This window comes from Salminus brasiliensis, chromosome 8 (genome assembly GCF_030463535.1).
Source record: "Salminus brasiliensis chromosome 8, fSalBra1.hap2, whole genome shotgun sequence".
NCBI lineage: Eukaryota > Metazoa > Chordata > Actinopteri > Characiformes > Bryconidae > Salminus > Salminus brasiliensis.
Genome location: NC_132885.1, coordinates 7806567 through 7834419, shown reverse-complemented (window position 1 = coordinate 7834419; position 27853 = coordinate 7806567). Strand labels below are relative to the sequence as shown.

The window sequence follows — 27853 nt, the reverse complement described above, 5'->3', positions numbered from 1 at the left end:
GGACTGGGCTTTAAAACCAGCAACAATACATATCTAAGAAGAAGAGGAGGCTGTGCCATAAGTATTGGGACACGTGTTCTAAAACAGCTACTATGGGGCAGTGGTGGCTCAGCAGTTAGAGCGCCAGACTATCGATAACAGGGTAGTGGGTTCGATTCCCGGGCTCGGCAAGCTGCTACTGTTGGGCCCTTGAGCATCTCTGCTCCCCGGATGCTGGAGTTGGCTGCCCACCGCTCTGGGTGTGTGTCTGTACTCACTGCCCCACACCACAAGTGCGTGTGTGTGTGTGTGTGTGTGTGTGTGTGTGTGTTCACTACCACAGATGGGTCAAATGCAGAGGACACTGTACAGTGACAAATACATGCACCTTTACCTTTTTAACAAAAAGTTTGTCCTGCTTTTGTGGGAGTAACTGTCTCTACTGTCTAGGGAAAGTATTTTACTAGATTTTGGAAGAGCATTGCTGTGAGGATTTGATTGCATTCAGCAACAAAAGCATTAGTGAGCTCAGGATGTTGGATGATCACCACCCCACCTCATCTCCAACCCCCTAACTCATCCCAAAAGTATTGGATGGAGCACCAACCACCATCATTCCAGAGAACACAGTAGCTTCACTGCTCCACAGCTCAATGCTGGGGGGTGGCTTTACACCCCTCTAAGCAGCATGGTGTCAATAGGTCCATGTGTACCTGCACCAGATAGTCCTACTCTACTGGCAGTGCTTCTCTACAGGGACTAGACCAGCTGCACAAGTTGCACAAGTAGCTGAATGCATTCACTAGAAGGGGTGTCCACAAATATTTGGACATCAAGTGTATTAGTCGGGCATGGGGGGTGAATTATGAAAACACCCCTAACTTCCTAGGTCACAGAAAGAGAACCCTCCCACATGATAAGCTGTACGGAAGGAAGGAAGCTCACAACGTGGGCCGTAGCGTGCTTTATAAACGTGTACCGCGTGCGTTAAACACGCCAACATCGCGTCTACCTCTCAATCCCACAACTATCGCTGGATATTTAATGAAATGAGCTCGAAAAACAGCTGAAATCGTCGCTGTCGTCGCGCTTTAGCAGCCACTAGCTAGCAGCCCGGACGAGAGGAAGGCGGATTGTTTTGCGTGACGTCGCAGAGGCTCGGCAGAAATCCCGCCCTGTGATTGGCTGAGATCAGCAGACACCCTCGCCGTAGCCAATCAGCGCTGATTGGTCGCCTGCTCGGCCCTTTAACGCATGTGAGCAGCTGGGGAAGCTGGGCTCGCTCTCCCTCCCTCTCCCTCTCCCTCTCCCACTCGCTCGGTGTTCAGCCTTTAGGAAGGTCATCACTGAAACCAGGTCTCCAGTCTCGGCTCCAGACAAACTTATACACCCTTCAGGTGAGCGGAACCTCTGTTTATTAGCCGAAATCAAGCCCAGTGTTGCGCTCTGAGCGTTTCCAGCGCCTCTGAGCATCACGCCGGTGCAGGGGGGCACGCATGCTGTACGGGGGCTTTGTTCACACGGGGGTGTTTTTATGCATCCATCGTTTTAAATGTTCATATTTCGTTTACTGCAATGTTATGGTCATCAGATCGGCCATTTCTGCTTTGTACGGGATGATCCAGCCCAGCATCTCTAATACAGACAGGCTGCATTAGCTTGGTGTCGATTGCATCATCCAGGGTACAAATGCTCCTTTAACCGGGGTCCTGCAGAAGGGTGTCCTAAATTAAGATTATCAGCCTTATATTAATTAAACGAGGTGCTGATTTTATTAATATGCTTTACTTAAATGTATATGTGTATATTGAATGACTCAGTGTAGGCTTGCATGGTTAAAAGTCCTTCATGTATTGCTAATTAATGTCATTGCTATAGTATTTATTATTATTATTATTATTATTATTATTATTATTGCAAAGCTAACCAGCTGTTATGTTCAGCTGTGCCTTTTTGCATTGAGGTTGCAGGTTTATTATAATCACAGCCCTAGTGAATCTGTCAGTACCTTCTACATAGATTAATTAAACACATTTTTATTCTTCAATTAAGGCTATTTTGTAAATTTTATCGAGAATAAGGTGTATTTAAGTCTAGTGTGTGTGATTTTACTGCTCCCCTGCTGGTCCTACCATAAACACTCTGGCTGGAGGGCTGGCTAGGCGTCAAGTCTAAAACTTGGCTAGTAAAGGTAATAAAGGTAAAACCTTTGATCTTTTTATTTATTGAATTTATCATTTAGTAAAGTAACATATTAATAATTCATATGAGTGTTTCAACTTTCCTTGTTAAAATAATGCATTAATGAAGTTGGGGTAAACTGTCCCCTCTGTCTAAAAGAAGCTGCCCTGCTGAAGTTATTCAGAGGTGGGCAATTGGACCATATGGACCATATTTATCATACTATCATTAATTGTGAATTGTGATTTTTAAAAAAAAAGCCTTTTTGAGCATATTTGATGCTGTCAGTGCTAAATATTGTGATATAATGTTTTATACCATATCGCCCAACCCAAGCATTGTGTATATATTTAACAAATAAACAATTCACTTTTGTTTTATTAAATAATTTAAATGATTGATGCAAATGCATTTAGCAAAACATCGTACTACACATTGTACCTCTGCCATGCAAAAACCTTGTCAAGCAAATCTTTTCTTTTAGTATCAGTTTTTCACTTTTTGACAATGTGAATCTGGTAGTTCTTTGTTCTTTGTTAGAATTTCATGATGAATTGACCAATAGAAATGACTTGGAATAAAATCGTTTTCCCTTCTCCTGTAAAGTTGGCCTTTTGGAGATCTGAGGTTTTATGTGATATTGATTCTATGTATGTACGTGACCAATACACTTGGTAAGATGCTCCATGGTGGTTCACGGGAATGGATTTTTTAAATTGTTGGTTTCCCTACCTTATTTTTACATTCCAAAAATGGCTTTAAAATAATGTTTTTACTGGTTTTATTGATTTGGTCTTATTTTTCTTTGTTTATATTATAATAATAGTCAATGACAGTAAAATGGTCATGTTTGATGCCCTGTGGAAATCTATAAGAGACTTTTTGCTCAGAAGTCTTTAAAACTTTAGATTTAAAGTCCACTCACTTTATTTAAAATAAGAATAACCTATGTTTAATAAATGCTCATAAAAACACAGCTTCAAAAATATCAGAAATAAAGAAATCCATGGAAAGTCATATAAAAGTATACAGGCCCTTTTTGAGGCATTTTGAGTGAGTCCATAAAACTGGCATTTGCCGTAACTGTGAAGAACGGATCTGTGATAAACTGAGCCCTTAAGTCTGGTTTCTCTTCCTGACTGTGAAGGACGTGTGTAGTACAACTGCCATGTGTGGACTTGTTTAGACATGATGCAAGACAAAGTGTGAAATTGCTCAGGCCCTGAACGTTGGTACGTTCCTCATAGTTGCCTTTATGTGAGGTGTAAGGTTCACATAAACAGGAAATGACTCCAGTCAGCTTTTATGTCTATGTTTACTCCCACATCTCCATCACAAAAATGTGGATCTTTGGGCAATAGCACAGAAGAACCACATTTTTGTGATGGAGGTGTGGGAGTGTGAAGTGACCTGTAATAGTCCGTCCAGAGAGGTCCAGAGAGTTCCTTTTCTGTAACTTCTGCATCATTTAAGGTGGAACGGAAAATTCCTGTATTTTAGGGATGCGCTGGATGTTGTGGGAAGCTTAGTTAGTGACTGATTCTTCACTTTCAACAGCGAATACTCTAATCCCACATGTAGGGCCGTACTATTGGGTAAAGAACTCGGGCCTTTAAAACCGAGGTGGGCAACAGGGGCTGGAGTCCAGCACAGTTCGCTGGTTTCCCTGGTTCTCTCACTCCCTAATAATTTGGCTCTAATAATGCTGATCTCTGCATTTATTCAGGCCATGGGTTATCGGCCTGTGGACAGATGAGTCTGTTGGAGGCTTTTTATTTGTTTTATTTTTTTTTAAAGTCTGAGATTTTATAAAAGTAAAACACTAAAGCAAGTAATTTCAGGCCTGATATGGTTTTACAGGGCAGCAGTGGTAGCAGCTCTTGGACTCGTGGGTTCTGCTGTGCTCCTGCTAAGCTCCTCCAGATGTAAATTGCAGGACAAATGGTCTGCAGGGTGTTGTGTTCAGTATGAAGTGATTAGAGGACCACTGTGTGTGTCAAATACTCTTAAATACTGTGATGGGTTTTGGGGTTTAGGGATTGTTCATTTTTAGTCTTGATTTTTAAACTAAGGGTGCATTCACACCTGCACTGGTTAAATCAGGCCCTGGTTCATTCCCACCCTTGGTCTGATTCGTTTGGGCAGGTGTGAATACAGTTATTGCATTCAAATGTGGACCAAAATGATCGCATCAGGACCCTTGAGAAAAGGTGGTCTTGGTCTGGTCCCAAATGAACTTTGGAGCTGTTAGTTTGTGTTGAGAACATAACCTGACCCTGATCTGACCAAACTATCAGGTGCACTCCACAAGTTTGAGCCAATTGGCTCCCGTTTCCAGGAGTTAACCTGGTATACTGGTCTACAACTCAGCTTAATGACCACAGCTATGAACAAATGCCAGCTCTGCTGTTCCTCCATGTTAAACCGCACAGAAATCTGCACTAGTCCAGAAAACAGGGCTGCCTTCCTCTGTCCCAGACAGGTCTGACCATTGAGCATTTTCTTCTTGGTTCTCCACTTAAAGTTCACAAACTCGTTAGGTGATTCGGACCAGAGCAAGCCAACTGTAGGTGTGAAAACCTCCTAAGGATAGTCAATAATAATACTTATAAGAATGCCCCACCCTACTTCAACTCAAATGGTCTAATGTACAATTGGGTCTGTAGGTATTTGGACAGAGATGCCATTGTTGTGGTATCCAGAGGCAAGCATTATCTAATAGCTCTGAAATAAAGCAATGAGGCTGTGTTTGAAGTGTAGACTCCCAGCTTTATCTCAACAGGGTTATTGCATTGGCTGTTTAAGAATTACAGCCCTTCTCCGTATTTATTTTCTTTACACATTTTCCTTCCATTCACATTTCACAGGCTCAGAAGTAATTTGAACATTTACTCAAGTTTCATGTCAGGTGTGGCTTGTTTCCCTAATTGTCCAATTTAATGAAGGAGATAAATGGTCTGAAGTTGAATTTTGTATTTAGCAGCTGTTCATTGGAAATCTTAATTTGTGGTCTGAAGAGGTGTTGATGCAAATGAACGAGGTCATGCAGTGCAGTGGAGTGAAGTGAAGGAGGAGAGCAGAAACTTTAGTAGGGTGGCGGGGGTGCATTGGGTGCACACCAAAAGTCAGGGAAGACAACCGAAGGTGACGTAGATTCAACCGAAGTAGATGATTAGAGATTTCTTGGTGAATTAAAACCTCTTCATCAGGTCTTTCGACTGATCACCTGTCAAAGTCTATAATCAAGGGACAAGTTTCAGTCAAGATGTAAACCTGGTGACATTCAAAGGCCAGATTAGACCTGCTGAGCATGCCCAGTTCTGGAATTGGACTCTTTGGACAAATAAAACCAAGATTAATTTGAGTATGAGGGAGGGAAGGAAAGGGGAGTATTGCTCATGACACTGGGAGGGTAGGGACTTAACACATTCAATTCCATTCAATTTTATTTATAGAGGCTTTTTACAACAAATGTCACAAAGAAGCTTTACAGAGATCTGGGTCTGAGCCTCTTTTGAGCAAGCTAGTGGCAACAGTGGCAAGGAAAAACTTGAGAGGAACCAAGACTCAAAAGGGAAACCCATCCTACTCAGGTCGACACTGGATCATAATAAAAATTCAAACAAGATTAAAAACAATAAAACAAAATTAAGGAAAAAAATGTGACATAAATAAATGTGGCATCAAAAGCCATACAAGATGTAATCCTCTGCCTCTTTTCAAACAGCCACCGATACAGCATTGCTGGGCGGCCAACACGCTCTGAGGAAAGTGCCAGATCCCTGGCTCCGCCACCCCAGCTAATAGAAGCCTGTGTCGGCCAACATCGCTTTAAGAGTGATGAGGGTAGAATGAACCACCTACCCACTCGCATAGAACATGGGTTTGAACTCCCAACCCAATAGACCGCTGAGCCAAAAAGGGGAAAGGTTCATGATCTGAAGCAATGCCATTTCGTATCATCGGTCACACATGGTGGAAGTAGTGTTATGATCTGGGTATATACAAATCTTGCTGCCAGTGGAACTGGGTGAAACTGGGTCACTGGTGTTGTGAGACCTCAGCATTTGATAATGTTCGTTAGTCTCAGACTTCAGGCAGTCACTGACTTGCAAATTGGTGTTGGTGTACAGAGATACAACTCCCAAAAAAAAGTCACTGTCCAAATACTTATGGACACAACTGTGTGTTATGTACCAAATGGCATCTCTCGTCTGTTCTTTTCTCTCTCTCTATGTTTCTGAAAGGGACTTTATCTACTATTGTTATCTCTCGGAGAGGAACAGGAGCCATTCCATGGGAAGTCTGCAATTGTCGACTCCTTATTTGCTGGTAATCAGACTTTACAATTCGGACTAAGGTCAAAGGCAATCGCACTTTTCAGTGTGCAATAAAAGATTTATATAAAAAGGATGTTGACCTGTACCTTTTTTTTATGCTTCGTGCTGTGCTCTGGGGTTTCTAGAATGAGGCCACCTGTTTACTGCACAGCTAAATTAACAGATTCTGATGTGGAACTGTACAGTATATGACCAAAAGACTGTGGACACCTGCTCATCCAAGTTTCGGGGTAATTAAAAAGGAGTGTGTCCCATTTTTTTTATTTATTTATTTATTTTTATTTTTTTTGCTGCAGTAAGAACCTCAAATCTTTCAGGAAGGCTTTACACGACATGTTGGAAGGGTTTAAAGGGTTTGGCTGGAGCTCCATCTCTCCAAAGAACATGGTTCCTCTGCTCCACAGCCCAGTACCGCTAGGTGCTTTGCTTTGGGCACCTTAGGATCATGTGTCCCTGCTCCAGAGTGTCTCCTTTTATTTATTTTTTTTATTTATTTAGGAGATTGGACAAGCGGAGTGTGCTGCAGAAAACCAGTGTTGGCACTGGAAGCTCAGTGCACCCATTAAAAGGGGTGTCCGTATACTTTTGAACATGCAGTAAATGATGAATCTTTTTGTTGTCCTGCACTGTTTGGCCCAGTGGCAGCATGTGGAGGCTAATTCTGCTCTTCTCCCAACTTTTCTCAAAGGTTTTGGATCGAGCTCCTTCGTTCCAGAAAATTCTTGAAATGTTCCTTTGCCAATGCCGGGGGAGATTTATCCCCCCTCTAGGGGCTGCTCGGAGGATGACTTACTCAAGCCCATCCCATTCTGTTGATTTGACTTGATGGAAAACTAGCTCAGTTTGCTCATATGAAGGGGTGTCCACAAACTTTTGGACACTAGTGCATTTTTAGGATCTAATAGATGCATGCTGACATTCATTCTTTATGCAATGAGCAGGTCTGAGCATGTCTGATCTACCAACGTCTCTCTGCCATGCTGGCCTCCGGCATAAACCCCTCAAAGTTTCGGGTTTTTCCGTAATAAGGCTATAACATTCCTCAGGTTAAAGATTTCTGAACTCCGAGCTGGAGCTGTGGCCTTTGATTACCGCTGATTACCCTTTCAGTTCCTGACGAAGCACAGCGGAGTTTGAGGGGTGTGTATGTTGTGTTTGGAGTTTTGGAGTCGAGTCTGCCAGAGTTGCTGCGTGTCGGTGGGTGTGTCTGGTGCTCTTGGCTCAGCTAAAGCGTCTTGCTTTTCTGACCTGTTCTGGTTTGTTCTCGTTACGTAAGAACCTGGATAATGCAGCTCTGTATCCGGACAGGTTGTAGCCAGGTTGTTGCAGTAGTGCTCCACTGGTCTGGTGGGAGCTTGGGGATAATGGGTCTATTCAGTTTTTAGGTGTTCCTGACGTGGATTCAGTTATGATTGTGATTTAGGCTTTATTAAATCAGACTAAGGGGGGGAACAGCGGACCTGGGGCTGGTAAACAGCAGTGTTACCACCCTGTTACAGGGATGTTGGTTGCTGGAATAGAGTGTGGGTTGTCTCCACTATCGGATTAGAGAGACAGTGTGAGGCCACTTATTACATGGATGTTAAAAGGATCTTTAGTAATTCTCTCATGGAGGGTAAAGGCCCTGCCGGTCATGCAAAAACCTTGGATCTCCCAATAACCATGCAATCAGTACTCAAGAGCACAGATCACTAATGGGCGCACCGTGGTCCGGGTCCGAACCCAGACGGTGTCCTGTCTGCTGTTTATTTGTAATTTGAGGTGGTGTAAATGTTCTAGCTTTTGCAGTGCAAGTTTAACGACCCGGGAACCTCTCAAACCTTTCACATGCATTGTACTCCTCACACTTGACTCTTCCAGTCTGTGCGTCAGGGAAGAAAGCCAGTCAAAAGGGCTCTTAAAAAGGGAAAAGTTTGAACAGTCAGTTGTTTAGTAGGTAAAATGTCAGTATAACCTACTAAGCTACTTCAGTATACAGGATATGGCACTGAATTATAGTGCAAGTTGCAAGATGTTCTAGACCTTGGCTTGAGGAAATGTTCACCAGACTGGACCTTGCTAAACTAACTAGAAAAGTTAACTAAAGTTGTAATTGCTCTAGAAAGTTACCTAACTCCATGTGTCACTTTGGATCCTCTATTGAATCCGTTCAGTGAGTATAATTGGATTAGATTAGCTCTGATTCAATTCAACAAGTCATTGAGCGAGCACAAATACAAGCCAGTGAAATGCAGTTGGCGTCTAACCAGAAAGGCTAAATAGGAATCAAGCAATTATAGCACTACTGCTGTGTTCTTGAACAGTGGTGATATAAACGACTAGGGACAGATGCTGTTTTTTAGTCTGCTGGTGCAGCAGCAAATCTTCCTGAATCGCTTCCCTAATGACAAAAGTGATGGTAGTTCATAGTTCTGGTGCGAACTGTTTCTAGGAGGCCTCAGCTAATCAGTCACCAGACCACCCAAACAGAACTGTGAACTGGGTTGAGAACCTGGGGTTTATTAGGACACTATATTGATTCATTTTTTTTTATATATTTTCCTTCTCTCTCATACAGGTGAGTCATGCCTTCCGTCCCTACTGATTCAGACACTGCCGCTCTGGCTCCGGTCTGCCCACACATGGAAGGGATGGCGCTCCTGAGCGAGGAGGCTGTACTGAACGGGAAAGATGCCCTCAAGGTGACGGCCAATGGCTCGGCTCATAAGAAGGAAGAAAACAGTCACCGTGTCGAGAAGGGCTCGGTTCACAAGATAGTGGAGAACGAAGAGCAGATAAAAAACGGAGATGAGGGCGTCATAGAGAGGAAATGGATCCGTCCAGATCTGGCCAGCAGATGCACTTGGAAGCTTGGTGGGCCGAACGTGGATTCGCCACATGACCATTCCATTCGGTGAGGAAATGGATAAACATGATTGGGAAGCTGTCGAGTCCCAATGACAATTATTTTTTTCTTTTCACACTTTTTACCTCCTGAGATCCAAACTTTTGCTTGGTGTTAATTTTTAATTTCTTCCATTTGGGATTAGTAGGACCTAACAAGTATAAAAACTAAACTTGGAACTTGTACAGGAAGTAATTTTTGCAAAAAACAAAGTCCTCATATGAGGCCAAAGGGTCAAAGTTGAAAAAAATTAAGAGAAGCAGAAATGTAATGTCCCCATATGAAGACGCAGGGTCTCGAGAAGTTAAAGGAATAGATTTAGAGCAGTGATCTTTACAGTATAGCAGGTCTACTTAAAATCTAGCCCTGTATAAAATACTGTTGTGAAACATTCCCCAGATATCATATCCTTGAGTTATGCGCTCGTAAACACCAGTGTCCCGCATGGGCATGTTAAAGATCGTAACCGGAGCCTTTGTTTGTAAACTGATTCATGTGGCGATTAAATGTGCTGCGCTATTTTCAAATAACCTGTTTTACAGTGCCCCCCCCCCCCCCCCCCCATGCAACAGCATGACTCCATGATTCGCCAAGTAGGTTGCAGAATCATAGTGCCTGAACAGAACTGAACATGTGTCTCTTGGCGAGTGTTGCGAGTGTCTTATTAGTGAGCCAGACATAGACTACCTTTTTGATCCAGTGATATTTATACTCCATTGATTGGTTGCAGTGTGTAAGCCACCTACTTCTAAAACTCTTTCTTTTTACTAAATGTACTAAAGAGACCAAATCAAACATTGGTCAGTCCCTTGTGAAACCCACCTTGGCAAATATCTTTTTTTTTTTCTTTTTTTTTTTCCAGCCAGCTTAGTGCCTTTCTTTTCCTGTTTTGGGGATTTTTCCCCATGTTTAGGTTCGGGGCCTGTAAGAGCCAATGTACTACCTTCGGCTTGAGACTCTTGATTCAGTCCAGTGTGGAGTTTGAGGTGTGTTTAGGATCATTGTCCTGCTGTAGAACTCATGAAGTTGGAAATGTGTGAATGACCCTTTTCTCCAACGTTGCTCCTTTCCTAGTTTTCTTGGTCTTCCAGACCTCCAGTTCACCTCTACCGTTCCGGTTAACTGCCATGTCTTAATTACGTTACAAACGGAGGAGACAGCCACCTGAAAATGACCTACTTTCTCCTAATAACCTTGTTCTGCATTGTGGGCAGCTGCTTAGATGAGCACATGGCTGCTGGTTGTTGGGACAAAGTTTGAAAAATAATGCAGTAATCTCTCTTAAAATGTCTTCTACTCTCTAAACTATTCACAGTAAAAAAGGCCACGTATGCCCCAAACCTTTGCTTGCAATTGTATCTAAAAATATATAAAGTCAAATTTGGTTCCATATGTTTTTGTCCTGCTTTTAACTTTGGGCTGAACATGTATATATGCTTACCAATGCCCTGTGACCAAAAACATGTAGATGTCATGGATACCTGAAAGGGTTTCTTGACTGCTTGGCATTAGTTTGAGCTTCTGTGTCCGATTTCTATGCATATGAAGAAATCTAAAAATTTCCCTGACATCTTCCTTTGCTGGACGAACCTGAAGAATCCTGCTTTATGAAGCACTCTCGTCAATGTTTTATTTGGGTAATTTTTGTTAAGGATCTCCTCAAGATGTTTAACAGTAATTTGCTTCATCTTCAACCAGGACGAAAGTGCCCAGCATTCTTCCCAACATCCTAAGAAAAATTGGGGAGACCCCGATGGTCCGCATCAACAAGATCCCAAAAACCTTCGGGCTGAAGTGTGAGATCTGTGAGTATGGATCAGCTGAAGCTTCACAGGTCCTAACTCCTTGGGATAGGAATGGGTAGATGATGAGTAGATAATGAAGACTCACCAGATTCTTCCTCAATTTTCTTTGACTTTGCTGTCAGGTGTTCTTTGATCAGGGTTTTACTTTTAAATCATGTAATATGGGTGAGTGCCATTTAGCAGGTTGGTTGGTGTGGAGAGGTTTTAAAAAAAAAAAAAAAGGGTGGATGGTGACGATCAGGATCTTGAGGTTGTGTTAATATGGTTCTTGAGCAATTCGATTTCCCATACTAGCAGCTCCTCAGACTTCCAGTTAACATCACCATCCCGCTACACTATCATTATCAAGAGTACTTGGTAAAATATAAGGTTCCACTGTGGTAGATACTGTTATGTTGATGGTGCTCCGGATTCCTGCCTGAGCAGGGGATTGAACCCCCATTCTCCCTTGTGCAGAACAGTTGTGAGGTCCACCATACTGTCCAACTGCACTTGCTGTTGGCACCACTCACAGAAACCTTGTAAGTCATCTTGCAGGGTTTTGGTGTCCTATTAATAAAAGAATCTGCTTTCTGAACTAATTAATAATACTTTAGGAATAAAAGATGAATACTTGATCTAGGCTTACCTTTTAAGTCTGAGAGGACAAAAAATAAAGTTTATCATTTGTTTTTGTCAAAATCAGTGAGGTGGAAACGGAACAGGACAGGTATTTGTAGCTTTCCGGAACATTCTGGACCGACCGCATTTGTTGCCAAATACAAGAAAACCAATGAACCCAAAATTGGTACTCTTGTACACTCCCTCACAAAGATAAGCTTTATCAAATTTCAACCAGTACAGGGACTTACTGAGCTGTTCGTCCACTCGCACATCAACAACATCACTTTAACCCCTCCTTTTTCAATGGGGCTTAGAAAACCTTTCTGTCTTCTGGAGATATGAGACTCGTTTGGCAAGGTTGGTGAGATGGGGAATCAAAAGTTGGCAGCAGTTGTAAATCTCAGGAAGACTGCTAAGGGCCGAGTCGGCACCAAGCCGGATTTGGATTGTCACGAGGGGCTGGGAAATGGGAATTCTTAGAGTTACCAGTGGCCCGCAGTATTTATATAGTGGGTCTGATCCTTTTTCTGCATTTTCATGGAATATTCTCATCTGTATTGCTTTGATGGAACTTGCCACACACACTTTGAATTTCTGTTATTAATAAATTAATGTTTATTCTTTATCAATTTCAACATTTAAGCACACTTAAAGCCACACATATTAACACACTTGCTTACTTTCTGTATATCTTTGTAATCAACCTAATAGCCGTTTACGTCTGCTCATTCACACTAAAATTATAAGGCCTGCTTTTTGATAGGGGCACAGTATAGCCCAGCCTATCAGAATGGAGCATGTTTATCTTATCAGTCTTGGAGTCATACAGGCTGTAATAAGATGATGCACAGCATTTTTTACTCTTTAAAAATAGTAATACAATCTGTTGTGTTATCTAAACTAGATTACTGTGCAGCACTGTGGTCAAATGCAGCAAAAAACATTTAACAAAGTTACAAAGACAGCAGAATAAGGCTGCAGGAATGGTCTTGCAGTGTTCATACTGAACAAGTATAAATAAAATGCACAACAAACTAAAGTGGTTAAAGGTTGAAAAGGTGGGGCCATCCTTGTGGAACTCATAAAGAATGCTTATGAACTAAAACATCCAGCCTTAATGATCAATTGGAACAAATGACAGAGAAAGGAACATGTACTACAAGATATTTAGCAAAAAATTACTTAAAAGTACCAGGAGCAAAAACCACCTACATGTGTAGATCAGTTATTTACAGAGCCGTAAAAGAATGGAAATCTCTGCCTGATGCACTGCTCAAAATTGATGGTAAAATAAGGTTTTAAAAATTAATAAAAAGACAATTTTTAAATAAATAAATGAATAAAAAGACCTAACCTTACTACTATCTGTATTTTGCTTTATGCAACTTAGCAAAACACACATACCTACATATACATAAGAATATTGATTTGTTTTAAATAAATTGTTTGTTTGTGTGTGTTTGTTTTATTTGGATGCCCATTAGCTGCTATCACAATATCGGCTATTCGTCCTGGGGTCCGACAAACAAAGACCACAACAAACATAAACATTTGGACAGTCATTGGGGGGACGGATCTGCGATCTGTCCGTTTGCCACCTGTCTGGTTCCTTGTTAGAGGAACTCTAGGAATGGTGTGGCTGTGAAGGAGCCCTGTGGCTGGCCTGTAACTGGAGCTAGTTCTAGTCTGAGGGTGAGCGGGTTCAGTTGAACGGGTCAGATGGATCACAGGCTTTTGCTTAAGCCCCTCTTTTATTTAACAAGCCGTTTATTTAACCGTGTGGAAGTCAAAGCCAAATGATTCTGAACCGCTTAACGAAGCTCAAAACCAGGATATTTCTAGAAAGCTCATGTGAAACAGATTATTCACTAGCTCACTGTCTGAACAGAAGGGCTTTGGAATGGTTGCCAGTTTACCATGTGTATGTGAGCAGTTGGTTATCTGAGTGGTCGTGTTATGTTTACTATACAACAGCAAAAACAGTAACAATTAACACTTTTATAGTATTTATAGTTACTATTCACTCAAGCCTGTTTTAGCCTTTTGGCCTTTAAAAACAGAATTGTAGTCAATTATGTCAAAATAATGTTCAATTACTGATGTAATCAGTCAAATGTATTTCTTATATGGCGCTTTGTACAGCGGATCATGTAACAAAGCAACTTATTCTCTCGAGTCTCTTGGCAGAAAAAACTCCCTAAGATCAACTGGAGGTAATTCTTGAGGGGAATCAAGAATCAAGCACAACACAACAAAATGGCAGTAGAATATATGGCTAAACGAATTGGCTAAATGAACACTGCTGCCTCTTGTAGTAAATGTAAATTATGTACATGCCACTGCTTTTCCGCCTGTGAGCCAGGTTCAGCAGAAGTTCCTGTATGTTGCTGATCAACAATTGCTTTTTAGTTCCTTTTTTTTTTTTTTTTTTAGTTCCGTTTCCTTTTTAATTGCACAAGAGGTATGAACATCGAGCAGCGCAGATGGTCCAGTGCTATGGCACACATGCCGTGTCTTGCTGCGTCTGCGCTAGGTATGAACCAGCCTTAATGTGAAAGAAGGTCATTAGTTATGAAGATGTGAGTAAGTGCAGGATGCAAGGTTTGTCCTATTGTGAGTGGGGAGGAGGAGGAGGAGGAGGAGGAGGGGGGGGGGTAAAACTGAATTAAAGTCTATGTACAGCTGTGCCGTATCCTCTTGCTGAAAATTAATCAACACAAAGGTCTAGAGCAGGACAGAATTGAAGTAGGTAGCAGGTGGGTGGATATCTGGATGAAGTGGATACATGGGGAAGAGAGACAGAACAAAAGGAAAAAACACAAAGGGATTTGAAGGAGTTGCACATGCCCAAATTCACACAGGGTGAGAAACTGGTCCAGAGTGCAGGTAGGCAGCAGCAACCAGCCACAAAGGGCACCTCGAGACAGTAGTGAATACTGTAGGTGTCTGTGGCCTATAGAAAATGTCCAGGGTAGATGTGTCCCCCAATTAGCGTTGAGTGAGGTTGTGAAAAATGGATTTAACAGTTTAAAAGTTGTTTTTTTTTTTTTTTTATGGCTTAGTCATGGTTTAACATGTGATGGTGGTGGTGGTGGTGGTGGTGATTATTTTGATGATTGTGTTGGTTGATGTGTGTTTTTGCAGTGGCTAAATGTGAATTCTTCAACGCTGGGGGCAGCGTGAAGGATCGCATCAGTCTGCGTATGGTGGAGGACGCAGAGAAAGCTGGAATCCTCAAACCTGGAGACACCATCATTGAGCCCACCTCTGGAAACACAGGTCTGTGTGTGTCTGTGGACCAGTTGTACCAAGGGAAGGATTGGCACATAGTCTACAATTGTTTGGCACAGGCAAAATATCATCTTTCACTTCAACACTGGAAGCACATTCTAAATATAGGGGTCACATGGGCGTGTGTGGGGGTGTGTGGGTTCATGTATGGGGTTATTTTAACCCCTTAGGCTTTGTGACATTAAATACATTAATCGAAAGCCACATGTAAAGCGGTGCAAACTGGAACAACCGGTGCGTTAAAAGCCAGGAACCGCCCCTATATCTTTGACATTGAGTGCTACATTAATATACTTTTTACCATTAAGCATTGGACTTCATCTGTGTACCTTTGATGCATTTTACCTACTGGTTAGCTGTAGGCATGTTGTCCTGTATACTGGTATATTCTGTTGATCAGCATGACCCCAAAAACCTCCTTGGTTAAAGGAAAGCTTGAATTGACTGACAAGCAAAATGACCAATAGACCATTGTTTTCAGTTTGACTTTTTCTAAATGTTAATGTAATCTAATATTTTATCTTGGTTGATTCACAAATTAATGAACTTGAGCTCTAATGGTCTGGAAACTATGGTCATCAGGCCTGTAATTTGTAAAGTAACGCTACAGGGTCATTTTTACATTTATTTTTGGTAGACTACACACTGCTGTGGTGATCTGGCTGTCCCTTTCTATAGGCTTCGCAGTATATGGAGCCTACAGGAATATGATTTGTCTTTTGTTCAAATTACTGGTTGCTTTGCATCTTTTAGAAAGATTATTATATATTATTATTGTAACTATCTTGCTGTTGCCTTTTTATATTATTTTTGTATTCTAATTATGAAGTGATTGTCATGTTATTTATTTTTTGTTTTTTTTGTACATCCAAGTTAGGACTGCACAATTTATCATTTTAGCATCATCATTGCATTGCGCATGTGCACGTTAATCACACCACAGAATGTACAAAGTCACATAAGGCAAATTAACACATCATGCTTTCTAATATAACAAATATATTTTGAATATTGGCTCCTGATTCTTTTTAAAATATTTAACGCATGATTTCTTACTGTTTTGCGTGTGTTCTGCATGTGTGTATTCTCAGGCATTGGCCTTGCCCTGGCTGCGGCAGTAAAGGGCTACCGCTGCATCATCGTGATGCCTGAGAAAATGAGCATGGAGAAGGTGAGTGTGTGTGAGAATCCTGCAATTGAAACTCTGGATAAAGTCAGAGTATACAGCTGAACACACGGGGGCAGATGTGTGCATCTGTTGTACATGTCTTTTTGAAAACAATAGGTTTTTAGGTAATTTGTGTATTTTGTTAGGTGGACGTACTGCGAGCTCTTGGTGCGGAGATTGTTCGAACCCCAACCTCGGCTCGCTTTGACTCTCCCGAGTCTCACGTAGGCGTGGCCTGGCGTCTGAAAAACGAAATTCTCAACGCTCACATCCTGGATCAGTACCGCAATCCCAGCAACCCCCTGGCTCACTACGACTCCACTGCTGAGGAGATCCTGGAGCAGTGTGACGGTAATGTGTCGATGTTTTATATAATATTTAATACTATAATATTTTTGTAACTGTATGCTGTATGTAATAATATTTTGGAATACACTGTAGATTTAAATACTGTAGCCAGCAAGTGGTATTTTGGGGTGTTTTGAGAACCATGAAAGTTACTGAATAAGTAAAATGTGCTGCTACAATCTATTTTCTGTACAATTGTAATTTTCCATGACATTTAATCACCACCTTTTACACACAGATTCCTTAGGTTACAGCTTAATTCTTAAGGTTTTACAATCATCGACTGCTCTGTGCATCATTCTGGACTGGTTTTATATGATCTTACCTTCCTAATTATCTGTTATCTGATTAGAAGTTGAGAATGTTAGACATTCAGACAGTCACCTGCAACCAAATAGTTTTTTTTATAAACTTCAGAAAATTAGATTTCAACCATTTGAATTTTAGGGTATAAGCATATGTGTCCAAATATGACACGAAACCGAGACAAGGCGCCAATCCTGACTTTCGAGATTATGAAGCTAAATTTATCGTAAACCTCTCTTCCTTTCTCCCTTAAATATGCAAAAGTATTTTTTAGCATTTGTAACTCTCATCATTGTGCTCCTACAGGTAAAATTGACATGCTGGTGGCTGGAGCTGGCACAGGTGGCACAATCACTGGCATTGCCCGCAAGCTGAAGGAAAAGTGCCCCAACGTCAAGGTTTGGCTCCGACCAATACTATCGAACACCTTTGATAAGATAAGATAATCCTTTATTAGTCCCACAGTGGGTCAAGTCTCAGTGTCGCAGCAGAAAGGGATAGCAAGACACTCAGTTACAAAAAATGTAGATAAATAATTTACACTATATTCACAATATAAATAAGAATAAAAAAAAAAGCAATAACAGTATTATTTACAGATTATTGCAAATGACTCTTAATTGCATAGTATTTATAACATATAATTTATAATGACTGTAATGCAGTCATGGCACATGGCTGTGAGTCATCAGCTGTGGTTGGCAGGCAGGTTGATGGTATTAGTCCACTCCCTCTGTATAAACGCATACGTTACAATGGCAGGGCAGTAGCCTATATAAAGAATCTACATAACAACTGACTTACTGTGATTTGGTTTAAGTGACGTGAGGTTTGACACCTGTGGGGTCTGTTTAACATCAGGGTTTACGTTTTCTATTACCAGATTAAAAAATGGTCTGTATTGCCATTCATCATGTTTTGTGCTTGGTATGATCCCTGCTCAGAATGTAATGATGTGACATCTGTGACATCTATGATGTTAGATTGTTGGTGTTGACCCCGAGGGCTCAATCCTGGCAGAGCCGGAGGACCTTAATAAGTCCGATAAGACCTCTTATGAGGTGGAGGGCATCGGATATGACTTCATCCCCACTGTTATGGATAAATCTGTAAGTATGAACCATTGGAGTTGTGTGTTTATTAAATGAATGTGTTTGTAAGAAAGAAGAACAGTGAGGAGCTCATCCCAGTATTTCTACTCTCTGATATTATACAGATAATATGAGCAATGTTCTCTTCATGTCCTGGAAATGCTTTCTCTGCTAAATGGAATGTCCTGTTTACATAGTGTCTTTTATCAAGCCTCCTCTTATACAAGGCCATCGGCAAAGATCTTGGTAACTTGGTTATGTACCATGGTACTGTGACACTTTCTAACCCCTTTACACCATTAACAGAAGAGCATTTTTCGTTTAGTTCAGGATTAATTTCTCAAATCTGCTGTTGGACTTTTATATGTGAGAACTTGATCTGAGGAAAGCTGAAAGTATTGATTTATTGATTCGAATATGAAAAAATAATAAATAATTAAAATATGAGGCAATTTTACAGAGAGAAGGAAACTTTCTTAACTTTCAATGGAAGATAATTTTAATTCAAGTCATTTTGGAGCATTTCCATTGGTCTAGTCCTCATGAAGTCTGACACAAATATAAGAAAAGTCTTCAGTACTTAAATTATGTCAAACTGAAAACAACAAAAATGGGGATACAAGGTTTTTGCATGTTTTGACTGGGACTATATACTTTTTATTTTATTGAATTTTGAATTATTAGTATTTAAACAAAACAGTAATGAGTGTTTTCATTGCAATATGACCCGGTCAGAATCTATTGCAGTTAAGTATTGATATTTTGACAGTTTTAGGGTAGACAGTATTTGACATGCTGGTAAAATGCATCAGTAGTGGCAGATTCTTAAAAACTGCTATTCAAATACTCTCCCATACTGAATACCGGGATTAATATTAGACACTTCCTCTAATTACAGCACTAATAACACACTCAGTAATGAGTCAGTGTTCTTTAAGCACTCTTTGAGCCGTACAGTGATTAAAAAGCAGCAAAAAAGTACATTTAATTATTTCTATCAGCTTTTAAATGGGATAAAGACTTTGAATGGATCACCACCATGTTGCTGGGTTTGATTCGGGTGAATGTTGCAATAATTATTTAGGGGGAACTATTAACCCTCTCACTGCTCGCTTGTTGGCAGGTGGTGGACAACTGGTACAAGTCCAATGATGCAGAGTCCTTTGCCATGTCACGCATGCTGATCCGAGACGAAGGCTTACTGTGCGGTATGAACTCCTTATGGATACTTGCTTAGAAATGAGTGAAAATGGCATTAAATGATCCAGCGTATGAGCATCAATCCTTTAACAGGGATATTATTCACTTATTACAAAACTGAGGAATTGAAGTGTGGTGTAGACTCTCATACAAGCCCGTAAGATTTAAGGGGTTAGTCAAAACTTAATCTCTGTTTGTGTGTGTATGTAGGTGGTAGTTCAGGTTCAGCCATGGTTGCAGCAGTGACCGTGGCCAAGGAGCTGAAAGAGGGCCAGCGCTGTGTCGTCCTTTTGCCAGACTCCGTTCGCAACTACATGTAAGCTGATTCTTTTCAAGCTTCAGCTGCATAATATGATCTGACCCCTGTCCTCAGGGGACCTCTCTGCCATTTACAGACAACTTCAGCTTTTAAAGAAATTGATATTTAACACCTGGGTAGTTAAACATACTGAAATTTTGTAATGGTAAATTGCACAGCCTAGTGAGATTTCTGGAAACATGATGAGAATGGTGTTGAACTGACCAGTGAATTTTTAAGGCATGTAGTGATCTCTGACCGAAGAGGGCGTAAATCCTTCCGCAGGTCCAAATTCCTCAGCGACAAGTGGATGTGTGAAAAAGGCTTCATCAGAGAAGACGACCTGATAGTAAACAAACCATGGTAAGATATGGAAACGCACAGTAATATTAACCAGAACGATATTCATATTTTTCTCACCTCATGGGGAAAAAAAATCCTCATAATCCTTTTTATTCGGACATGGGAGCCATTTTTACAATAAAATGTGACGAGGCATTTTTAAATTTCACTCCAAAAGTGGCCACAGTTCTTCCTAAGTTGGTACACTTCAATCAATGTGAAATATAAATTTCTTTGCGTTAATGGTATTATTAAACCTTTTATTAATTGGGTTGAGCTTGACCGGCCTAACATGGATAAAATAACAAATAAGCAGTGTATTGTTTATTTATTAATTTTGTGATGTCATTTTCTTTTAATGTGATGTAATTTCAAGCAACAGCACAGTATTTATAGAGAAGTTGTAACAGGGTGGTAATTTTATTTATTGAATTATTTTTTTTACTTATTTTTTTGTTTGTTTGGTTTTGGTTGATAATTCATATATTTATTTATTTCCTTAAATGCCTGCATTTAAAACAGACACAAAAATCTTGGAATATGGGTATAGACCGTTTACTCCTTCTAGAATTTCATACTTGTGTAAATCTGAACTCCTCTCGGCAAATTTAGTGTGTTGCTGGCTAGAGAAGCGGCTCTAAACATAGGCACAGTCGTTCAGCATGTGGGCCTGTGCCTGGAATGTCCAGCTAGGTACTGAACACCAACCCTGATGTGTGGGACGTGTGGTCTTACCATCTCTCTCTCGCTCTGTGTCTCTGATGTCTTTCTAGGTGGTGGAATCTGACTCTTCAGGAGTTGCGCCTGTCTGCCCCTCTGACAGTTCTGCCCTCGGTCAATATTAAAAACACCATTAAGATCCTGAAGGAGAAGGCTTTTGACCAGGCTCCTGTTGTGGACGAGTCTGGGTAGGTTATTCATCTCAAGTACACTGTTAAGCTTATGAACGTCAGATCAGGTTTATCAATTAAATCTACAGTTTCCCCTTTACCCCTTAGTTTAGCTCCGGAGCCTTAAGGCCAAATTAGTTAAAGGAACAGTTGCAGTCAATCAGCAAGGACTAGTTAGATGTTAGGCTTAAAACCCACCTACATAACATGTCAATGTGTTCAAAAGCAATCTGGTTTAGAACATGTTCTGACCTTAGAAATGATTAAATATGATGAAAGCATTTGAACTAAATTCTATCTTTATAACAAGTAAATAAAGCTGGTGCGTATTTTAAACATCCAAGATGAGGTTGGGGACAATCTAAATCCAGTGTTTGCTAGAATCATTAGCCTAGCATCTCCTGTTGTAAACTAAAGCGCACATCAGATCGCAAAGACATGTTTTGATGATCGACTGCATCTGAAATCAAATTCAAATCAATATTATTTTATTTTAATTAATTAATTTATTTATTTATTTTAAACAAGCAAATAAAAGCTTATGTGACACTTGCCATTGTACAAACTGCAGGCCTAAATCATCAGAGCCTCTCCTCAAAGATCGTAAATTGTAGGTAGACTTGTTTATGTACTTTCTGAAACCATGTGACGGTTATTTATAAAAATGATTGATGCCACTGAAGCTTCAAGATGGCCCATTTAAGGAACATTTTCTCTGGTGCCCTGCAGCCACTGCTACAAAGCAGATAAGAGCTATCACCAAGGTCCTGGAATGTGGAGTCAGGTGGTTTTTGTGGTTGTCAAACAGGAGATCTACACCATGGAAAATTACAGCATTGATAGAGATACTGTGTTTTAAACAACAACAACAAAAAAAATCTAATTACAAAAAAAAAATCTGACTCTTAGCCAGTTGAATGAGTAAATCAGTGACTTTTCTATTTATTATAATTATTCATGTATAATCCATTATTTTCATCGTAAAACACCAGCTGAATACTAATGGCCCAAAACTACTTACATCAACATTTATCAAGTCAAGAAAAATGAATTCTGAAGCTTGGAAAGCTTTTATTTTTGCAGAAACATGCAGCTGATTGTCAACCAGAAGTCTGCCTTTTCAATAATTAGCCCTCTGGAGTCTACGAACTGCCGGCACGCCAAACCCACCGTTTCTATGAATATCTTTGCGAACATTTTTTTTTCCAAACATTTCCTGACAAGCCGTCTTTCCAATTGCAGCAATGTACAGATTACACATGACTCCCATCCAGAGTTACGAGGCTATGAAGACTGGTCAAGATACTCCCTCACCTGTCTGTCCTTGATCAATCTGAAGTTTTTCCGGAGTCGGGTCATAGAGTATCTACTCACTGTGCTCAAGGTCACATGAGGTCTCCTTATAGAGAGGGAGGTTTAGCTGAGGTTGTTCCTTTCATATAAAAACCTCTGGGTATCATCTTATTCAAGTGCCTTTTAAATGAAATTTGTGCATAAATTGAGTAAATGCCCTTCAACCTCAGAGGATTGAATAATCAGCCTTGCATTAAATCATTCGTGAATAGACCCGGTTGTGACTGTACATTTCTTTCCTGTTTTCAGCAGTAAATTTTAGCGAGGTTTCTCTTCACATGCTGTTTGTGTTCTCTTAAGCAATCCTTCTAAAGAAGTAAAGCTGACATCAACACAATACTGCATTCAGCAATGTGAACGTTCATGCCTGTAATTCTGCGTGTGTTGATGTCTTTACTAGAAGAGATTACTTTTAGCCTGACTATTTTAAGTAGTCCCTCTCCCCTTTGAAAGCCAGTGTACACAACCACTCTGTGTGTTTTAACAGCATGAACCCAATTTGATTGAGGACGAGTGTATGAAATGGTTCTAATATGCCAGGTCTGTGCACCTTCACTACTTCCAAATTATAGTTTGGGCACCTGATGGCTGTAAATAAAGAAAAAATAAATAAATAAATAAGGAAAAAATAATTCATCCATCTTAGGTTAAAAATAAATGAATATTCACAATGAATCACATTTCAAAACTAATCAATTTACAAGATTAAGAATTAGAAGTATAATATTAGTACATTTAGGATAATCCACTTGATCTGAATTCTTAAACTACTGAACAAAACGTCTACAAATACTACGTAATTGATAGTTTTTCAAATGTAAATAAAGGAAAAAAGAAATATGTAAATTTAGAGTTTAAAAACTGAGATTCCAACAAGAAAAGCAGAGCTGTGCTGAGTTCTTGACCCTTGTTCAGCCAGAAGCTGCATTTGGCTATAAAGTTGCATCCAGACCCTCTGCGAGTGAAATTCGCTGAATCGGCAGGTCTTCACTCTTGTAAATTTCCCCACTGCGGGACTAATAAAGGATTATCTTATCTTATCTTATCTTCACCCACACACTGGTCATGTTTGAGTCCAAAGGAGAAAGTATTAATGTGTGTGTTTGTTTGTGTTTCTCCGTTTGTCTGCAGAGTGATTCTGGGTATGGTGACACTGGGCAACATGCTCTCCTCTGTGCTCGCTGGTAAGGTTAGCCCATCGGATCCCGTCGTCAAGGTGCTCTACAAGCAGTTCAAACAGGTAAAAGTTAAACTGCTACACACTGGTGTGCGCATGCACACACACGTGTGCACACACTCATTCGGCAAACAAATTCTCTGCTTACACCTCACACTCAAAAAAACTCCCAGAAGATCAACACACAGAGGCTCACTGACATTTGGGCACACTGCCAGACACACCCTCTCTGGGAAAGCGCATGTGTTCCTGCCTGTACCCTCCCATACCACATGCGCTCTCACCCCCCACAGCAGCAGGAAGCTGGTTTCGCTCTGTGTTCTATAAACTAGTGAACTAGATCATGGGTCTGCTGTAGAAGCTTCAGGCTTTAGTGAGATGAAGTGAAGGACAGTAGAACAGATATTTAGTCACTCACCCACACCCTACATCTGAACCTAACTAGAGATGGCAAATTCAGGTCCAGAAAGTAAAGCAGAACTGTCCAGGCTGTTGGATGATGATGAAGCAAATGTAGCAAAAACACAATGTGGCAGCTGGGTGTGCTTTCCAAAAACTCTCAGAATAGCTTTGGGTTTAATTTTGACCGGGGGGGGGCCCGGCCTGGCCCGGCCCGGCCCGGCCCGGCTTAAAAACTGTGAACCCGCCCTCAGTGTGCTCTGCTTTCACATTCACCAAAGGGTTTCCCAAACTGGCCGTGGCACACTGCTCTGCACGTTTTCTCTCCCCTGCTTCCAACACAACTGCTCCAACTAATGCATAACGTTCCCAGACCCTGCCATGATCATGATAGGCTTGCTGTGGTCCATGGTGTTGCATGAGCCTGCTGGCTTAATTGGGGGGGCACCGAAAGCAAGAGGAGGCGGAAATGCTGCAAGTGAGCCGGAGTACGCACTAGGCTAATGGCTGACTCTAGCTGTTACAGTGGTCATTTAGTGTGGCTGAAGTTGCTGGAAACGCACAAAAACATGCTGGGCACAAAAACATGCTGGGCAGTAGCGCGTCTCTCTGCAAAAAACAAAACAAAAAAAAAGGACGTTGATGTGCATTTCCTGCTTTTAAACACTCATATTAACCAAGTAAGGGGTAGTTCATGACCACAGCAACAACAGGCACATTAAATGACCGCTGTCGGCCATTAGCCTAGTGAGTACTCCAGCTCGCTTGCAGCTTTTCGGCCTGCTCTTGCTTTCGGTGTCCCCTCATTCAGCCAGCAGGTTCATGCAACGCCGTGGACCACAGCAAGCCATTTGACATGATGTAAATCTGGCATTAATTCTTTACATTGAGTCAGAATTTGATGAATGGACAAATATAAATGCTCCAAAATGACTAATTAAGGGGTTTTGTTTATCTCCTGTAAAGTTTCCTTTTTGGAGAGGACTGCAACGAACTAGAATTACTTGATTGATTTCTATACTTGTTTTACAGTTAGGGAATCAATATTGAGTCATAGTCCTCGTGTGGTTGGTGTGGTGCAAAAGATAACACCACTACCTGCCAGTGAGTTACCACAATATGTAGGAGTGTGGTTCGATTCCTGGCCTGGATGACACTGCTGCACCAATAAGAGTCCTTGGGCAAGACTCTGAACACTACTATTGGCCCACCTGTGTAATACAAGTAACCATGTAAGTCAGCTAAATACCATGAATGTACTAGACTTTTCGTTCAGTGGGGAATCTCTATTTCAAGTGCTGTGTAGTCTAGGACTAGGCTTAATCGCTGTCTGATCCACAATAGACCGTCATATGGACTCTTAAGTTTGACTGTGCGTGTGTGTGTGTGCAGGTTCGTCTCACAGATAATCTGGGCAAACTCTCCCGAATCCTGGAGACGGATCACTTCGCCCTGGTGGTGCACGAACAAATCCAGTGTAAGTAATCTCACACTCTGAGTTTTCAGCCTCAACCCTTTTTTCGATTTACTCAGTTTGCACTGAGCTCTCCGCTGCCGATCTTTTGGTCATGACCCTTTTTTTTTTAAAGGTTATTTTGGCGAAATAATCACACCGATTTCCCACCTACCCCAAATGTAGTTGATCAGCCAAGACCGGTTTGGAGTCAGAACAATGCTTCCAAAGCTTTGCACTGGATCTATGAGGCTAGTGAAGCTAATGGTTAAGGGAAGGTTTTGACCACCAATTAGCTTTGTGCAAGTTATATTCCAGATTAATCACACACACTTCTCACAAAATAGTCTCCTAGACATTATTTTGCACTGTGGGAGAAATTATAAACTTCTCAATGTCCTGATCTTTCCTTTTATACCTAAGAGTATGTAAGTAGTGTACGGTCTTGGGTGTTTATTCATATGGCAGTTGCCTCTTTTATCTGTTCTCATGATGTTCTCATCTGACCTCATGATTTACCCCCCCTTTATACCCCTCTAGCCCATGCCTGGCATTAGGCACAGTGCCAATAGGTTCATGCTTATCTGCTCTGGGGAGTCCTGTGCTTTTGGCAGTACATCTCTACAGGGATTAGATAAGTGGTGTGCATTTGCACCTCTGTATCGGCAAAAAGTGCAACTTCATTAGTAGAAGGGGTGTCCAAGAAAAATTGCACATGTAGTGAATTTAATGAGTTTAGCCCGTTTACCTTCTTTGTTTGTTTGTTTGTTTGTTTGTTTGTTGTAGTCATGACTGATGGGTCGTCCACCTTGAAGCAGATGGTATTTGGCATTGTCACAGCTATCGACCTGCTGAACTACGTGACCACTCGCGAGAGGAGAGAGCGAACACTGTCCGAGTGCTCGCTCCCTGATGACCTGTAACTGCTTTCTGATCACGATACACCTTCAGAGCACACGCATTCTCATCTACGCTCAAGCAGCTGAAGATCGTACTACAGAAAGAGAGGCTGTAACTTTTAGTTACTTTTCTCTTTTTTCTGTTTATATAAACGCATATGTGAACCTAATGATTGATTCGCTGTTGTTGGAGATCAGGTCAGTGTTGTTGATCCAGACTGGGTTGCTCTGCTTTGCCAAATAATTAGTCATAAGTTTACTGTCGGCTGATTGTTTTAGAGTAGCCTTATTTACAATCAGAGAAGGAAGCTGTGCAGGTTTGTCACTACCAAATTCTACAGCGTGTATATACTGATATAAAAGCATGAATTATCTTGGGTTTGTTCTAACTTATACTTTTCACTTTTGATGCTGCTATTTTCTCATTTCTGCTTTTAAAATTGACCATCCTCCTGAAGGACTGATTAGCGCCACCTTGTGACCTGTAAAAAGTCACTGCAGAATCATCAGCCTTCTCCAGTCATGCTTGGATAATTCAAGCCTGTGGTTGACCTTGGCTGGTTGTGGTAAATATGGCTGGTGGTGCAGCACAGGTGTGTTTGGCTGAGCGAACAGCCTTGACTGACTTGTATCAACAATTTTTTTGGCAGAAAGCTTCTGCGATAGCGGACGAGTGTGTAAATAGTTCCAGAGGGTCAGCCCTTGCTTGTGCGCCGTGGTCCTGGCTACGGCGGGCTTGAATGTTTCAATGTTTTATTCTTTTATCTCCTTTTTATTCTGTTCTTTTGACTTTGCTTTTTATGTGCTTGGATCTGAGTGTATGAGCAGGTTAAAGTGACTAAAGAGGAGCATGTTTGTTTGGATCAGGATTGTAGAATAGGGATGAATGTGAGATATGAGGTCTGCAGACTCCTGTCAGGAGCCTAAATGTGGACAAGGCTGTGTGTCTGGCTCTCAGAAAGTGTCTTTACTGTATATTAGTAACTTCATTTGATTTTTTTCTTGTTTGTTGATATGATCTGTTGAATGCTGTAATGAATTTGCTATAGTTTTAAAATAAAATCTTTTTTCTCTCTCTTGAGGACCAATTCTTGTACTTCTTCATTTGACCACAAGAGGGCACAAAATAAACATTTTTCATTTATATCTAGATCTTCTAAAGTCTGCAGGATGACTGGTAGAGCTTCAGGAGTAGGATTGTTGGCCACTGGTATACTACACTGATCAGACATAACCTTAATACCACTGAAAAGTAAAAAATAAAATATTTATAACCTTCATAATCTGCAGTGACCTCTGCCAGAGGATGGGAGATATTAGACAGCAAGTGAACAGTGAGGTGTTAAAAGCAGGAAAAATGGCCAGGCTGAAGAATCTGATCCGCTTAGATAAGAACTTTGTGATGGTTGGACGACAAATCAGAACATCTCCAAAACATCAGACAGGTCATGTGGGGAGTTATTGGTATGGAGTAGTCAGTATCTACCAAAAGTGCTTCAACAAAGGACAACTGGTGAACAAGGCACCCAAGGCTCATTGATGTGATCCACGGAGGACCCACCTCACAACTTACAGGACTTGAAGAACTGCTGCTAACGTCTTGGTGCCAGATACCACAGGATTCCTTCAGAAGTCTTGCGGAGTCCATACTTTGAATGGTAAGATCTGTTGTGGTGGCTCAAAAGGGACCTACCCAGTATTCATTGGTACTAATGTTATGGCTGATTAGTATATATTGCCTCATAAAGTTCATAATGTGCGATCTGTGTTCAGTAAAAGTGTGTACAGCTTTAATAACCAGCATTATTATAAGACACCCCATTTAATTAATTTAACCCTATTTAAA

At 41.0% G+C, this 27853-nt stretch overlaps 1 protein-coding gene across 1 annotated transcript; it reads left to right on the top strand.

The window, feature by feature from the left end:
• The first annotated feature begins 529 nt into the window (after positions 1-529).
• On the top strand, positions 530-27084 carry cbsb (cystathionine beta-synthase b). The gene is made up of 15 exons (XM_072685485.1): positions 530-1376; positions 9058-9393; positions 11083-11189; positions 14937-15071; positions 16175-16254; positions 16398-16602; positions 17212-17303; positions 17889-18014; positions 19120-19204; positions 19407-19512; positions 19780-19857; positions 20610-20744; positions 23211-23319; positions 25048-25132; positions 25895-27084. The coding sequence occupies exons 2-15, from the start codon at positions 9065-9067 to the stop codon at positions 26029-26031; spliced, it is 1809 nt and encodes a 602-aa protein (XP_072541586.1). The 5' UTR covers positions 530-1376; positions 9058-9064; the 3' UTR covers positions 26032-27084.
• The last annotated feature ends 769 nt before the right edge of the window (positions 27085-27853 follow it).